The sequence below is a fragment of the Giraffa tippelskirchi genome, chromosome 5 (assembly GCF_054371585.1).
Source record: "Giraffa tippelskirchi isolate mGirTip1 chromosome 5, T2T-mGirTip1v1.2.pri, whole genome shotgun sequence".
NCBI lineage: Eukaryota > Metazoa > Chordata > Mammalia > Artiodactyla > Giraffidae > Giraffa > Giraffa tippelskirchi.
In genome coordinates this window covers 21,881,998-21,900,176 of record NC_137279.1, presented here as the reverse complement: position 1 = coordinate 21,900,176, position 18,179 = coordinate 21,881,998, and the positions used below count along the sequence as shown (strand labels likewise).

The following is an 18,179-nucleotide window of genomic DNA, read 5'->3' as shown; positions in this document are numbered from 1 at the left end:
ATTGAGTACTCATTCTGGGACAGACACTTGACAAAATCTTTTACAAGGACTAGATGCAGATATGAAGTTTGAATGATTATACAGCTGATGAATTTCTGTGTGATGGAACAAATGTAACCTACAAGTTTTGAGTAAGGGGGTCAAGGTCAACCTGTGAGAAAGTCTCTGAAGGGAGCAGGGCTTGGTGGTGTTCTCTTTAACAATTTCATCAGTTACCTGGAGAAGGTCACCAAAGGTATGTTAATTAAATTCATACATAACATGAAATAGCAGAGATAGCTAACACATAGGATGACAAAGTCAAGATCCAAAGAATTTCAATGGCTACAAGCAAAAATTTAATAGAGTTTTATATAAGACCTGAATTTAGGTTAAGAAAATTGACTTCAGTCTTAAATATACTTTCCCTTTTTGACAGCGGTCCCTGTGAAAAAGATCTTTAGTTGACCATAAGCTAAATATAAGCTAACACCACAGCTCTTCTCTTAAAGGGCCTAACACAAACCTGGCTTGAAATTCATTAATAGAAAATGCAGGGGAAGAAACAGACATGATCCTTTCTATAGGGTAGATTGATTAGTCCTGGGCAACATATCCTGAAAGGCATCATGAAAAACTAGGGAGACTCAGAATGCAGTTGGTAGGGTCTTTAAGGGATTCAGGAAAATTGCGATCTAAAGAACAGCTGAAGGAATTAGGTATATTCAGAAGAGAAGGCTTGGGGGAGATTATCACAACTATTCGAAACATTAGGGACTTCTCTGGTGGTCTAGTGGCTAAGACTCCCTGCTCCTGATGCAGGGGGCCCAGATTTGATCCCTGGCCAGGGAACCAGATCCCACATGCCACAACAAAAGATGCAGTATACCGCAACTAAAATATCCCACATGCTACAATGATGACTGATGTTCCCGTGTGCTGAAACTAAGAACCAGTGCCACCAAATAAATAAATATTAAAAGAAAGAAACACTAACATGTAATGTGTGGTCCTATTTGTTCACAGGCATCCACCCTACACCCTGCAACAGGTAAGCACATTTTTCTAATGCATGCAAAGGCACCATATAAGCTAGCAGTCCTGAGCATAGAAAAAGGAAATCAATATGTATTGTTTCCAAAGGACAGAGCTGACCAAATTGGTGCAAGTTACAGGAAAACCTATTTTGGCTCAGCCTAAAGGAGAACTGTCTAGGAATTTGCCTTACAACAATGAAATGAGCTGCCTTTTCCAAGAACACAGTCACTGAGAGCATTCAGGTGGCCATCTGTGAGAAAGGCTGTAGGAGGGATTCCTATTCCAGGTGGCAGGTGAGATGACATGGCTTTGAGGTGGGCTCCCGGCTCTGAGTGTGTAGATCTGTGAGTGATTCAGCTGATATTCTTACTCCCACTTCCTGAAATTAGGGAGGCGAGTCACCACTCTCATGAGAGAGTCTAAAGATCCAATTAGGTTCAGAAAAGAGGTCTGTGTACATCTTGCCCAAAGATGAACACATGTCTTTATTTCTTTAACAAATATTTATTGAGTATTATCTATGTGCCAAGCAGTGTGTTAGGGTCTGACAATGCAATGAAGACAAGAGACGGTGTTTACACCTTTGTGGAATTTACATTCTAGAGGTGGATTATTCTCAACCCCACTTGCCAAATTGATGTTAAGATCACATCATTTGGAGGCAGTTCAAAGAACATAAATGAGGCAATGACCAATGCAAAACACCATCAGTGGGATACTTAATGCCACCACTTATTGAGTGCTTACATGTTTTATGTAACATTATCGAGTGCAGCATTCTTTTTACCGAAAAGGAAATTGAGGCTCAAAAGAGTTATGAAGCTATAGCTAAAAATAAAGCGCTTGTAGTAGAATCTCAAGCCTGTCTGACTCCAACTCTGAGCTCTTCCCACTGTGCTCTGCTGCCTCCTATAGAGAAGAAAACATGACCAGGTGAACGTAACTACTCTTGGAGGTGAGGTGTCCACAGCTCCTGGCTACGAGGAGACTGTTTGACCAAGGCTATTAAGCAAACTCTGGTTAATAACATTTAAGGCTGTATCTGGAAAGAAAAACCTCTGAACATATCCCAGACTATGTTCTTTCCAGAGTAAGTAGCCTGAAGAAAATGGATGGCCTCATCCTTCAAACATAAGGACCTCGCTCCTGACACACTGTGCAAAGGCACTAAACTTCGCCAATAGCAAGGACTTGCCTTGGTGCTTTTGTCTCCCACATTTGTGCCGGTAAATGGGCAAATGAAATGCTGCAAAGGGTCCATGGTGAAGAGTATGCCATGACCTCTGGTATAATGGACCATCTTGACTTGAATCCACAGTGATAATTTTACATGAGTCATAGCACAGAGCTCCTCAGTAACAGGTGCCTGGCCCCAGCAGTTACGAGGCCCCAGTTTAGGCCTCCAGCTAGGTTCCTTTAGGGACTTGCCACTTTCTCTGGGACACACCATCATTCAGGAAGAGATGCTTAACTACAGACTGCATCCTTGTCATTGCTTTAATCAAGGCATCTACTCACAGGGATCCCCTGCCACTAGAGCCTCAAGGTTGAACGGTAGTTTCTCTCCTGCTTTCATTTTGAGACTCTCAGAACAGTAGCCCTTGAGAAGTTTGGCAAGAAAAAGTTTTCCTTTGGGACTGAGATTTTCTTTTCTTGTCCATGAGACTTTGAATATTGCTGCAATATTCAATAGATTCATCAGTAAAAGGAGGACAACAATAGTTTCTACTCAAAGTGTTGAAATGAGAAATAAATTTGTTGGTACGTGAAAAGAGCATAGAAGGCTGGTAGGTGCATCCCAAGAACTATGTAAGTGTCAGCTGTTATTGTTACTGTATTAGTATAATGACTATTACTACTACTGCATCTGAAGGGTAGAGTGTGGGAAATGCTATAACACCAGGCATGTAAAGTACTAAGGCTCACTGGCATTGACCATTTTTGTTTTTTAAATTTTTTAATTTTTGGTTGTGCTGGGTCTTCATCGCTGCACACAGGCCTTCTCTTGTTGTGGCGAGCAGGGGCCACTCTTTGTTATGGTGCCTGGGCTTCTCTTTTTGCAGAGCACCAGTCCTAGAGCTCGGGCTCAGTAGTTGTGGTGCATGGGCTTAGTTGCTCCATGGCATGCGGGATCTTCCGGGACAGGGATTGAGCCTGTGTACCCTGCACTGGCAGGAGGATTCTTACCCACTGGACCACCAGGGAAGTCCAGCACTGATGCTAATTTCCCTCTCGATAGGCTTCGCCCAGTATGAAATACCCTCCTATCCCACCATGGTGAGCATCCACTCCATTTAAAGTTATCCTTCTCATATGGAAGCAGTACAACAAGACAGAGACAGACTCATGGATACAGAGAACTAGTAGTTACCAGTGGGGAGAGGAAAGTGGGCAAGAGTGAGATGAGAGCAGGGGATTAAGAGGTACAAACTACGATACAAATAGGGATGCATGCCAATGTTTTACAATAACTCTGAATGGAGTGTAATCTATAAAAATATTGAACCACTATGTTGTGCACCTGAAACTAATATAAATCAACTATACGTCAATAAATAATGAATACATAAACAAAGCCATCTTTCTCATTTGGTTGTGAGCAAGGGAGACCCTGCTGTACATCAGAATCAGAAGAAGCCCATGCCAAGCACTGTGGTCTGGGCAGCCACATGGAAATCCTCCACCTCCAGGGCTAATTGGGTGAGTGTGGCATCAGGGCATTGAACAGCTGTTCATGGCCTCCTTTCACAGTCCTCAGCAACAGAAATCTGGGGACTCTGCTCCATCCAAAGATCTTAGATCCAAAAGCCAACCTCAGCTGAAAAGCCTGGTTTCCAGGCTATCTCTCCTCAAGCTAACAATAACGCTTTCAGTGTGGAAAACCGTGTGGAAAGGTTAATAAACTTGGTGGGAAGGAGAATACCAGGGAAGGAAAAGATTATCCCAACCATTGAGCTGTATCATGATTTAGTGAGACAAGCTTAGATGTTGGCATCAGGTAATTCTGTTCACCACTGTGACCCTGGTCACCACACTACTGAGCCCCACATAAAAACAGGTACCTTTCTTATTAAATATACACATATATGTGTGTATGTGTGTATATGCATATGTGAATATATAAGACAAAGCAAGAGATATGACAATATAATGTGATTTTTGTTAAAAAAAATATTATCGCTAAACAAACGAAAGAGTTGAGAATGTGTTCGCTTTAGGAGATGCCACTTCAGGTGGCTTGGATTGCTTCCTTTTTACTGTTCTGTGGGGTTTTTTTCCTCTCTCTCTTTTTTTTAGATTTTCCACTAATTATATGCATTTCTTTTATAAGAACAACAAGAAAGATCAAGTAAAAACCAAGATGTGCAGTGACAAAATGCTTGCTCTCCAATTTCTGAAATTATATAAAGTTAAAACTTAGGAAAAAAATTCTAGTGTGAATGTTTGAACAAGAATTCAAAATACTTATCTAGGAAGACTAAACCTTAAGATGACTTTTACTGAAATTGCTTTCACAGAAGTTGTAAATGGAATAAACACTACTAACTGCTTACCTCTTAACCAGTTTGGAGGATTTTAATCAAGATTAGTGATGATATTAAAAAAAAAAAAAACACAGCCCAGCATTACACACTTAATAAATGGCAGCAATTAATCAGCATTATCTGAGGGCTTGCTGAAAATCTCTAGTGACATTGAAGTTGTACTTCATTAAAGACTGTGCTGAATTTGAGGGTCACTTCTTGATGTTCATCCAGCCGTTTGTTATACACAAACTTACAGTGATGTGTACTTTAGAGGAATCTGACCTGAACACTAGACTCTAAGCCATTTTCTTCTTCCTCCAAAACCAGGTTTTAAACTGAGGGTTGTCAGTTAGACATTAAGAATAACTTCCCTGAGAAAACATTTTGAGAAAAATAATGTACCCCAATGACACTTTTAAAGCTTCCTTCTTAAATTTCCCCCAAATTTTATGGTTACAAAAATAATACATGCTCATTACCAAATAGTGAAAGTGAACAAAATGCATTCAGAATTGGGGGGACGGCAGTGGGAAGTAAAACTTTCGATTCATAGAAAAAGAAATGGGGAAGAAAGATGCCAAAATGCTAACAGTGGTTTTCTCTGAGCATGGGATAACGGATGGATTTTTTTTCTATTTATTTTAAAGAAAAAAAAGATAAATAGCCAAGATCTCCAAAGCCCGAGAAAATGACAGCACTCTCAAACCCAGTATTCTCAGACCAAAACCCAAAGAAGCCGGAGGTCCGGGGAGCATTTCTAGTAGAAAACATCCATGCATTCAGTAGAATATATAAATTCAGGACACTATCTGGAAAGCCTGGGCCAGACATAAAACATTCGTTTCTATAAAATTGAAACAATTTATCTTCCATTCTTGAGCAGATGGGAGGGTAAATTGAGGTTGATTTTTTTTTCACCCTGGTGGTCATGTTGGAGGAAATATGAGTGTTCCTGCCTCCAGCGCTGTTTAAAGTAAGTCTCTTGGTGCTGTGACTGGACTAGTCAGAGAGAACACTGGAGGTTCCACCCTCCTCCAGGGGGTAGGCAGTACTGTAGGGGGGCTGTAGATGCTTGTCACGTGGGGGAGGGTGGGATGAAGCTGAGCCCCCTTGGTGCCCTGGGGAGGATGTAGAGAAGCAGGTGGGGACCACAGAATGCCCGCCTCTCTTCTACAGCTGATGACTGACTTTCAGAATGTCACATGCTTGTCACACTGAGACCTCTTTGAAATCAGTATTTACTCGACTGATTTATCTCCAGTACCCACCTGTCACTATAAAGCTTGGCCACTGGCTATGTTGAACAAGTTTCTTCAACTCTCTGGGCCTCCAGTTCCCAATCAGTAAAATGCAAGACTCCTTTCAGATGCACTAAGCCACTAGTCTACAAGCCCATTATTTTCATCAGGGGGGATGGTGTGCGGGTAAGAGGATGTCTTCCTGGGGCATGGGGGGATGTGGAGACTCCACACCTTGCTCAGGAAGGGCTCTAAAGTCTAGCTGGACTGCAGAAGCATATGGGGGAGCTTTTCATATGTACAGAGTCCGGGCCCTTGCTCAGATCCATGAAACTAAAATCTCATGGGGCAGCAATCAAAAGTCAGTATTTTAAATAAGCTCCCCAGATGATTCTTGAGTATCTGCTCTATGAACTGGCATCAGAGAGTCAATTGTTAGGGCATATTTTGCTCTTGTATCATCCCAAGTAACTAAGAAGGTTCAAGTTGCCTCTAAGAGGGGAGCAAAGGGCATTACCTAAGACAATTACCACCAAGGGAGTACAAGCTCCTCAAGCGCCTTTGTGCAAATTAGAAAAAGGTGGGCATCAGGGCAGATGTCCCCTCCCCTAACCGCGCTGCCCTATCCCTCCCAGCCTCTCAGGGTTTGCTTTGCTTGGGCCCACAAGGGCGAGGTTTCAGTCATTAGCTGCTCTTTCTGCCAGCTGTCTACCTGCAACACATAAAGCATACGGCTGTACTCAGCTGACTGACCACACGTTTGCCGTGAAAATGGGTCAAATTAAACATGCTGCCACTTGAGAAAATCCCTAAGAATGAGATGCAGGGTTCCCTGAGCCAACAGGGGGGGACTTGATCCCCTTAAGCCCATCTGAGGTCATCTTGGTAGGTGGAGATCCACTTTCCATTCAGTTCCTGCCTGCTTAACCAGCAGGAGTCAGTTTTCCTTGTAACATTTCAGCTGGAATCAGGCTACATCAGAGCTACTGGTGAGAGAAGAAACTAGCAACATTAGGTTTCATTCGAAGAGCTAAGATGACCTGTTTGCTGTTGAAATGGATGGAAGAAAGGACAGTCACATTTCTACTGACTCCTGGAGGAAGAGGAAGAGATGCAAGGAAAAAAAAACAGAGGGAGGAAAGAAAAGGAGAATGAGAAATAAAAGGCCAAATAAAAATACTAGAAACCCTCACTAGGAAGAAGGGAATGAGTGAGGGGTAATTAGAAGGAGTCACACACACACACAGAAAAAAGGAGAATAAAGAGAGCTAATGGGAGGGTAATCACATTTGTGCCTGGCATGGCAGTGACAGGAGCTGGGCACAGACAGTGAAGCCAGGGCTGCAGGGAAGGGGAGGAGGGTGCCCAGAGATAAAAGAGCAGCAGCAGGCTGGCCTGCAAATCTTGTCTGGGGCGGGGGGGTGGGGCTGGAGGAAGGTGAATAGGGCATCACTGACACAGACAAGCATGGGGGTGGGGACGTAAAAGCCAGATGATGAGCTAGAAATGGACAAAAGAAAGTCAGGAAATGTCATGTGTCTCACAGGGCTGTCTGACTCCATCTGAGTCACTTCTGACGAGACCTCGGGCAGGTCAGGGAAGGTCAAACACTGCCCACGACCTGGGCTGGGAATCAGAGCTACCCCCCAGCATTCTAGTCGCTGCCCTACAACGGTTCCGCATTTGCTCTTTGATGGTCAGACAGCTGAGAGAACATTCCTGCTCAGTTTTAGGGGGTCTGCAGGGGAGAATGGATTTTGGATCCTTTTGAATAATCTGCGTAGGTCGGTCTCTGCTAACACCTAGAACCCAGAGGCAAAGGCAGCCTCCCAGACGCTGGGCTGTGGTCATTTTCCTGTGAGTGGTCTCTAGGGAAATGTTTAGGATGGCATCATTCAGACAGACTTAAATAAAATTACCTTCTGTCAAGGACATTTCTGAAAAAGACAGAGGGGCTGAGACCAACCATGACAAACACCGTCCTCCTTCTTGGCTGGAAAAGGAAATCGGATGCTCTGGTGTGGGACATTTGTTTCTTGTACAGACTTAGAATCCCCAAGCAGTCACTCCTGGGAGGGTGAGGAGCAGCGAGGAGTTGTAGAAATAGACAGAACAGTATGTACCTGAGACAACAAAGAGGCCTTATTAAGATGGCATGGGCTGTATGAGAGTGTAACACATGCACACACATGCACTAATCTGAGGGGATACCATGGTAGGTTAGTTGCTTCCTGAGCAGGCAGTGAGGGGAGTGCTCTGATGAACAGGTCTAGTTCTGACACTGGCTTTTAAAACCTTGGAGAAACACCTGTTCATTTTCCACAGCTGGTCTCTTTCCATCTCATAAATCATCACTCCATCACCATCCTTCAGAACTGAAATCTAGTACTATGTTCTCCAGTGGGGAATCTCTTTGGTGTCACCCTGTGTATCTGAGATGCCAGAATAAGAAATCAGACTGCTCTTTACTGGGAACACCTTCAAATGCATGAATGTAATCTAATGGTGGTGTTCTGAAAAACATATCAAGAGGCTGTTGGGTCCACTCTTTATCAAAAGACATCATTAGAGCCTTTCTTAATAACCTCCAAAGTAGCTAAATATATTTGTTTTTTCTCCTCTCATATTTTCATGTAAATAAATCTCTCTTGCCGGCCCCCTACCCTCATCTATTGGTTTCATTTCTTGTCTTTATTGACATAATTGGTTTCAAGAATCCACCTGCAATGCAGCAGACCGTGGTTCGATTCTGGGTTGGAAAGATCTGCTGGAGACGGGATAGGCTACCCACTCCAGTATTCTTGGGCTTCCCTTGTTGCTCAGCTGGTAAAGAATCCGCCTGGCATGTGGGAGACCTAGGTTCGATCCCTGGGTTGGGAAGATCCCCTGGAGAAGGGAAAGGCTACCCACTCCAGTATTCTGACCTGGAGAATTCCATGGACTGTATAATCCAGGGGGTCGCAAGAGTTGGACATTACTGAGTGACTTTCACTTTTCTTGTCTGTGAAAATTTTCAATTTGTCCTTGTTGTCCTAGCAGACAAACACCATATAGAGACCCTAAGGGCCTCTGGCTGTGTCTATGCGGCCACAGGAGTCAGAAGGCTGAGCACTTGTGAATCCACACAGGTTAGACAGAGACATGGTAAAGCCCTGTGTCAAGGTAGGACCCTCACATCCTAGGTCTTCTGCTGGGCACCCGGTTACTAGGGGTGCTGGGTCAGGCAGGCAGTGATTGATTTTGTTGCCAACCTCGGAGACCAAGGATGTAACCTCAAACATCCCATGTTCTTTTAATAACTCATTAGAAGTCTGTCATCCATGACTTTGTTTAAATCTTTCTGAAGCTATTTTTACTTTTAGTGAATCGGAGCGTCTTGTGTAATAAGTTCATTGATTTTACAACCTGCCACCCTGCCTGGATCCTGTCACTTGGGTGAACCACAGTGATTGACACTATTACCAAGATTCACACATGAATGTCTCAACCTGCCTCACTACTCCTTGGGCATTTTTGGCAAAACCAGAGTCACCAAGATGGTTGGAACCTCCTCAATTTACATATCACATACATATATGGTCCCCAGTTTTCTTAAACTCTTTGCTGTGTGGTCTTGAAAACTTTTATCTATAGGATAATTTTAAGACTATGTTTTACTTGCAGAATCCAGATAAGTAAAACTAGATAGTCTTGAGAGGTTTCTTGTGTGTTTGTTCTGCTTTATTTTCAGGATCTCTTAACTTATTTTGAAGGGTCCAGAAAAATAACATGCAGTGAGAGAATAATCTACCACATATACAGGCACCTCCTGCTTATCATTCAAGGGGTGTACATATGGAGCTTTAAGGTTCAAGGCCTTAGTAAGCAAGAGCTCTTCAGATCTAGTCTATTTTTTAGGCTGTGCCAGGACTCAGTTGCAGCACACAGGATCTTTAGTTGTGGCATGTGGTATCTAGTTTCCTGACCAGGGATCAAACCCAGGCCCCTGCATTGGGAGCACATCGTCTTAAGTCACTGGACCATCAGGGAAGTCCCCAAGATCTAGTCATTATCCACCTTACCAGCCTCTTCTCCTGTCTCTGTGAACTGCACCTATAAGCTACACTGACTTGTTTGTCATTTCTGGAAAAATCATGCTTCTTAAGTCTCCATGCCTTGGCATATGCTGTTCTTTCTGTTTAGAATTACCTTTGGTACCTGTTAAACTGAACAGTTTAGGATCTAACATCTCCATGAAACTATATTCCAGATTCTGGGATGTCACACAAGGAATCCCTTAAACTGTAGTCCTATTAAGCTTTGCTCAAACCTTTATGAACACTCACCTAGAGCCAGACATCCTGGAATGTGAAGTCAGGTGGACCTTAGGAAGCATCACTATGAACAAAGCTAGTGGAGGTGATGGAATTCCAGTTGAGCTATTTCAAATCCTAAAAGATAATGCTGTGAAAGTGCTCCACTCAATATGCAAGCAAATTTGGAAAACTCAGCAGTGGCCACAGGACTGGAAAAGGTCAGTTTTCATTCCAATCCCAAAGAAAGGCAAAGCCAAAGAATGCTCAAACTACCGCACAATTGCACTCATCTCACATGCTAGTAAAGTAATGCTCAAAATTCTCCAAGCCAGGCTTCAACAGTACGTGAACCATGAACTTCCAGATGTTCAAGCTGGTTTTAGAAAAGGCAGAGGAACCAGAGATCAAATTGCCAACATCTGCTGGATCGTTGAAAAAGCAAGAGAGTTCCAGAAGGACATCTATTTCAGCTTTACTGACTATGCCAAAGCCTTTGACTGTGTGGATCACAACAAACTGTGGAAAATTCTGAAAGAGATGGGAATACCAGACCACCTGACCTGCCTCTTGAGAAACCTGTATGCAGGTCAGGAAGCAACAGTTAGAACTGGACATGGAACAACAGACCAGTTTCAAATAAGGAAAGGAGTACGTCAAGGCTGTATATTGTCACCCTGCTTATTTAACTTACATGCAGAGTACATCATGAGAAATGCTGGGCTGGATGAAGCACAACCTGGAATCAGGATTGCCGGGAGAAATATTAATAACCTCAGATATGCAGATGACACCACCCTTACGGCAGAAAGTGAAGAAGAACTAAAGAGCCTCTTGATGAAAGTGAAAGAGGAGAGTGAAAAAGTTGGCTTAAAGCTCAGCATTCAGAAAACTAAGATCATGGCATCTGGTCCCATCACCTAATGGCAAATAGATGGGGAAACAGTGGAATCAGTCACAGACTTTATTTTTTTGGGCTCCAGAATCACTGCTGATGGTGACTGCTGATGAAATTAAAAGACGCTTACTCCTTGGAAGCAAAGTTATGACCAACTTAGACAGCATATTAAAAAGCAGAGACATTACTTTGCCAACAAAGGTCCATCTAGTCAAGGTTATGGTTTTTCCAGTGGCCATGAATGGATGTGAGAGTTGGACTATAAAGAAAGCTGAGCGCCGAAGAATTGATGCTTTTGAACTGTGGTGTTGGAGAAGACTCTTGAGAGTCCCTTGGATAGTAAGGAGATCCAACCAGTCCATCTTAAAGCAGATCAGTCCTGAATATTCATTGGAAGGACTGATGTTGAAGCTGAAACTCCAATACTTTGGCCACCTGATGTGAAGAGCTGACTCACTTGAAAAGACCCTGATGCTGGGAAAGATTGAAGGCAGGAGGAGAAGTGGACAACAGGATGAGATGGTTGGATGGCATCACTGACTCAATGGACATGAGTTTGAGTAAACTCTGGGAGTTGGTGATGGACAGGGAGGCCTGGCATGCTGCAGTCCATGGGGTCACAAAGAGTCGGACACGACTGAGTGACTGAACTGAACTGAACTGAACCCTTTAACTGGTTTTAGAATTCACTGCAATTTCCTTGTATGTGCCCACCTATCTATCTAGACTATTAGTTCTTCCAGAGCAGAGACAACATCTTCTTCTTATAATTAGCAACCTAGCCTATCCTGGGCCACAATGGGCAATACAGTGAATATATTTGCTGAAAACATGAATGAGTGAGAGAGTAAACGATGGAATGACATGGTGAGAAAGTGTTTGTTAATTGCTTCAGCTGTGTCTGACTCTTTTCGACCCCATGGACTGTAGCCCGCCAGTTTCTCCTGCCCATTCTCCAGGCAAGAATATTGAAGTGGGTTGCCATTTCCTTCTCTAGAGGATCTCCCTAAACAAGAGATTGAACCCAGGTCTCCTATATTGCAGGCAGATTATTTACTGTCTGAGCCACCAGGGAATCTTGGAGCAGTGAGGGGAGTTCTATCAATAAACCAGCTCACACACACACACACACACACACACACACACACACACACACACACACATCACACACACACACACACACACACACACACATACATCACATACCACACTCACATGAACACATATAGATCCAGGTAAACTGAAGCACAATGCAGTGGCTGGATAAAGTTTCAGGTAACTTCTCTGTCTCACAGAATCATCCACTGGATATTTTTTTTTTTTTGTATTAATGTCCTTGATCAATGTTCTTCCTTGTCTGAAAGTCATGACTGCTTCATTGCTACTTTTCCTTTGGTACATTAACCTAGATTTTTCACAAGGGAATTCATCTTAGCTTTCAGTAGCCTAAGATTTGGTTGTTTGACTTCAAAAGAATGTTCAGGTATTTTAACGTATGCAATATAGGAATACTAAATGAAAAACATAAATTCCCATACACCTCCACCTCCTGGAACATTAAACAAAATATTCAGGAAAATCAGGCCTACCATTGATTTTTCCATAATACCCCAATACATGTCATTAGTTAGCAATCCGTCAGGTACTTTTCGATTCAAGTGACAGTTTCCACGTTCAAATCGATTTCGATTAATTTTGTAAGAATAATTTAAAGAAACATGGCATCAGACCCCTGATTTAGATCAAGATATATGGCGTCTTTTGCTTTTCATTTATCTTGTCATTTTAGGAGGAAAACGCAGTCCTTTGTCTGGCGCTTCTTTATATACATATAAACTCATGCTGCTTATCACTCCTGGCTCCATTATTCTCCAGATAGTCACTTTCCCCCCACCTCCTAACAGTTGCTCCATTATTTTATTAGTGTCCAAAACGAGACCTCGTAGACAGTGATGATCAGAGAATAATGGAAATTAGAGATGGAAATGACAGATTAGGTCTACTTGTCTGTTTCCTGGGGCTAATGTTCCTGTCAGTCTGTAACTTGGGGCTTTTGCCTGTCTTATTTTAAATGACACCATCGTGGGGCCTCCACCATTTCCCTGGAGGCTCTTGTCTACATCCTAAGATTGTCTCTACACACAGCCAGAGGGAATGACGAAGCCTTGTGCAATTACCCAGTGAAGTCAGGCCCATCCTCACATGATCTGTCTACAAGGCAAGGGGCATGGAGGCTTGAGCGATTAGTTCCCAAATCCAATCATTGCAGAGAGCCAGCCCTGATCATTCAGGGCACAGAGTGAAATGATTTTTTGTCATTGTTTGCTTCAGCAGCAGGTATGCAGGCTAAGAGATCTCTTTGTCGGTTATTCATCAACTTTCCCAATATTTTGCTCAGTAAGAATCACAGTCAACGAGATCCTCAGCCATCATGTAAGCTAAAATCCTGGTGCCCCAGCAAGGATGCAAACATGTCAGGGGTCAGAGAGTAAAGGACTGAACTGCCTTTACACATGCACGGTGAATGGCACGCTATTCAAACTCTGCTTGGCGTCTATGAGCCAAGCTCTCCCCACCAATCTTTCAACAGCAGGCCACCTCATATGCATTTACCCTTCTCCAAACTCCTTCCTCTACATTTTGCGGCCTGCCTCCCTGATACAATCACCAATTCAGTAGAAACGGAGCCATCCTTCATTTTCACTAACAGAGAAATTTCATGGCATTTTGACTTCCCCCAAGTTTTCTGACCTGTGACTCAGATTTCCTCTCCTTAACTTCATTCTCTCTTGTCCTTATCGCTCAACTTCAACCCGTTCCAGCACATTTGCCCTCATTGAACGTCTATGGACATCTATCATGCCTTGACTTAGTCATCAGCTGGCCAAGTTCTCTGAGTGGAGTTCTTCCATCCCTTCATCATAAATCACTCCCTTGGGCTCTTCAATCATTTTTATTGCTCTTCTCCAAACTCTTTCCCATTTGTCTCCATATTTATTGCTTTGAGAGTCCAGAACTACACTCAATATTCTAGGTTTGGGCTCATCAGAAACATACAGAGGAGGCTAAGCATCAACTTCAGGGCTAGGAGTCCTCAGTAGTGCTGTGGGAAGTGATGGTGGTTTCTTTTTTCCACCTTGTTAGGCTACAAATACATTTCAACTCTGTAGTCCAAGCAATCACTCCGAGAGGGCTTTTGCCCTGATTTCCAGTTTCCCCTGCCCCACTGACTGCTATTGTTAGTTAGCATTTATTGACCCTTGTCTCCCCACACTCTCCTACTGAACACAGTGGAGGCAGAAAATGGGTTCTCAGCAACCCAAACAAAGTATAAAAAGATAAAAAAAGCAACAGAAGATAGATAGTGGTGATAGTGTCCCAACAGTATGAATGTACGTAATGCCACTGAATTGTACACTTAATAATGGGGAAAATAATCATTTTTATGTTATATATATTTTATCACCATGAAAAATTTTTTAAAGTAAAATAGATTTTAAAACAAAGCAACAGACATGGTAACTATTAATATTTTAGCCCAGCTGTCTGTGCTCAAGAGAAAGCAAAGGTCTCACAGAGGGATGGTAATGGGGGATCAGGCAAAACTCCTTTAATTCAATCCTGCTTTCCCCGACTCTTTGCATTTCACCCTCTCTGACAGTCTTGGTGAAAACAAGCTTCTACTCATGTTAGTCTCACAAAGCTCCAGGAGCCCTGGGGGAGCTATGCTGGAGTCTGTGCATCTTCACGTGTCTCCAACAAAATCATCAGCTAAGTCCTGTCTGTGGAATCCTCGTGGTTGACGGTGGTAAGAAAAGGACGCCTGATTCCCAGATCCCAGCTGGACGCTCTGAACGCATAAGCGGAGAGAAAGAAGAGATGGACGTCACTGGGATGGTGTAAATATGGAAATGCACAGTGACACGTCACCCGTTTGATGTTCAGAATAGAACCACCCTTCAGCTCTGTTCCTCTAGACGCAATTGTCCCGCATACTGTCTGCCTGAGGGAGTGGTAATATCCAGGAACTGGCTAATTCGCCATCCCCTCACTTACCCCTGGTTGGTTCCCCATTCATTCCGAATGCAAAGATGCTTGTGTACTGGATCCTTCATGTAACCTTCATAGCAGAGGCATTCCCCTTAGAAGCAGGGTGAGGAAGAAGGAAAAGAAACACAAAGAAATTGATTGACATGACTATGTTGGAGAAAATGTAATGATCAGATCAAACTCTAACAGTGGCAGGGATGAGGCTATAAATCCCATTATGCCATACTTTCCCATCTCCACTGCCCACGTAAAGGAACATACCACCAATCGTCCATTTTCACTACATGATGACTTTCACTAGTGGAGGAAACTAACATTTACACAGCACCTGTTACATGGGCTCCACAGACACAAAATCCAAGAAGGGCTGAGCAAGGGACTTTTTCACCTTTATTTTCTCAGTGGCCAAATACTGCAAGGTACATATTAGATGATCAGTACATGTTTAACGACCACATGAGTTATTTTATCAAATATTTCTAAGAAACTTGAAAAGTACGTATTATTAGCCATGTTATGCTGATAAGGGAAACTGAGCCTCAGAAAAATTAAGGGATCTGGAGAAAGCTTTTAAACGGCAGAGTTAATATTTGAACCTATGTCTGTCTGACTACAGACCTTTTTCCCCAACCAGGCTGTGTTGCTAGCCCAAGAACAACTGCTATATTTAGAGAAGGCCACGTATAGCTATTATGATTTTATAAGAACTCTAGGTTTTTTAGTGAAAATAGCTATAATTTTTTTTTTTTAATTTCTGGCTACACCCCAAGGCATGTGAGACCTTAGTTACCCAACCAGGGATCTAGCTCGTATCCTCTGCATTGGAAGGCGGCGTCTTAACCACTGGACATTCAGGGAAGTCCAATGCTAATTATCTTTGTGCTGATAAACAGAAGGATCACTTATGTTTGTTTATGGCATCACTATGTTTCATTATCATTTGTTACTCCGATAGGGTACCAAGAGGTCCACAGCCTCTCTGGAGTCATACGCAAAACTATAGTGTGTTTATATGCATCTTTCCTCAGCAGTCTTCCATAACGTTCATCAGATTTACCAGCCAATCCAAGACCCGCCCAAAAAATCAAGAATCATTCCTCTACTTAGTATGACTTTGAAGAAAATTGTAACAGTTTCCTCCTATTAATAATTCCTTAGGTGATGCTATGCATCCCTAAACTGCTGAGACCAGTTTCACTACAGCACCAGTACTGTTTCACAGGCTGCTTAACTTGTATGTAGTGAAAGAACAGAGTGTGACTCCCTAAAACTTGAAAATTGCTATAAAGGCACCAGACCCTACAGAGACAAGGGCTAAGGTTTCTTTATCTCCTTGGGAAGAGATATTCTAAAAGGACAGAGGTGGAATAATAGCTTTGAGAGCTATTTCCTCTTTTCAAAGATAAAAAACAATAAAAATGAAGTGAAGGGGCCTTACAGTTATGAGGGCAGGGACTGTGTAGGCTCTGAGCAAGAAGTTTTTGTTAAACTCTAAGCACAGACATTCTTGCCAAAATTGCCCTATAAGCTACTGCCCACCAGGGTCTCACAACCAGATAACACTCATCTTCCTCTCCCGTACCGACTCAGTCAAGGTGCTCAGGAGTGGAGTGAAAATGAGTAACTTCCTTTGTGAGGGATACAAAGGGAGTGTTAGATCAATGCTTTGTCTTCTAGATGACAAATTTAGGCTTCCACATTGGCCAGATTCACACCAGACTCCAATTTACTGGCTTCAGAGGTGCTGAGCTGAATCTAGGAATGGTCAGGGAGCTGGGAGTCAAACATAAGAAAGCACAGCTGATGATAAGACTTCTGGTGAAGGCTGTTTTGCTGATAGAAGGAAAGAAAATGGACAAGAACCAGAGGAGGGCAAGAAGGGAAGTACCAGGAGCTGGGCTTCATACCGTATCAATTCCAAAGAAAGCATGGACTCTAGACTGCAAGTTACACAAGGGCAGGAACAAGCTAGTTTTTCCTCTTTTTTAATAGACCTTGTATAAATACTGTATAATGGACAATAATAAACAAATTAATTAAAGTGTGCCCTAAATTTATAGATACCACCACCTCTCCCCAAGATGCCAATATCAAGCCAATTAATGGATCAATTGTCCAGATATGATTCTCCCTTAAGCAGATCATCTTTTAATTTCCTTGTGGACATTTAGGCATGGATATGATATTACAAAACAGGAAGTAATCTCAAGAGGTTGTCAAACCCATTACTCTGACTCTTAGAAAGTTCTTGGCTGGATGCCTTGCATAGAATTAAAGACTGACAAAAAAGAGAATCATTCCTCCACACTTGATATCTAGTTACTACAAAATGTGTAGAAATAAATGCAGTAACAACCCAGAGTTCAAGCAGAGCTTGATTTTCCTAATGATGGCAATACCTACAATTTGTAGAGCACATTTACCTTCCTTAAATTGCCTTCATAGTCATTATCCCCTTACGAGGTTTCCATCACTCATTACTATCTGGGGACACACTACTGATAACAAAAGCTTTTCTCCATATAATGGTAAATGCAGCCCCAAATCAGAGCAACAGAGAGATGTTTCAAACATATCAGGTTAGAGTTTGAGGAGTTCCAAAATTTGCCTCTTAAATCATCCTCATTTCTGGGACTCACCAAACTTCCCTCTTCTGTATGCCTCTTCAAAACCAGTTTGGCCATCTACATTGAAAGGAGTTCAGACTTGATGAGGAAAGTTGCTATGGCAACCAACTGCTAAATCTTGACTTTAAGAGGGGTTTCGTGCAAGCACAGGCTCTGACTGTTAGCTGTGAATTTTAAAGACCCCACAAGGGTGTTGGATGCCCTCCTAAGCTCGAAGTGTTACAGTTTCTGCATCTGCTATGACAGATGGCAGGGAACACATGACGTGCCGACTCTGTGGTGGTGTTCATAGGAATCCAATGGAGAGACGTGTCTCGGCCACGGAAAAGTGCCCAACCACGATGAAGCGTGCCCTGCAGGAGGCACTCAAAGGCAGCCACATTGCCAAAGAGCAGAACCCCACCCAAGAGATGATCCATGTAGGGCCTGGAGATGCTTACACTTGCTCTGTGCTTGACACCCTGAAGGCAGATACCTCGAGGTACCTTCTGTGACGTGCAGTGCCTTCGGTCATTTTCCACTCATTCCAC

At 42.9% G+C, this 18,179-nt stretch overlaps 1 protein-coding gene across 3 annotated transcripts in view; it reads right to left on the bottom strand.

Moving 5' to 3' along the window:
- Positions 1-18,179, bottom strand: part of ASTN1 (astrotactin 1) — a 345,878-nt gene that overhangs the window by 149,008 nt on the left and 178,691 nt on the right. For all 3 annotated transcript variants that reach the window (XM_081493881.1, XM_081493880.1, XM_081493879.1), the window contains exon 8: positions 15,029-15,113. In XM_081493881.1, coding sequence (XP_081350007.1) covers positions 15,029-15,113 — 85 coding nt within the window. The remainder of the gene's footprint in view (positions 1-15,028; positions 15,114-18,179) is intronic.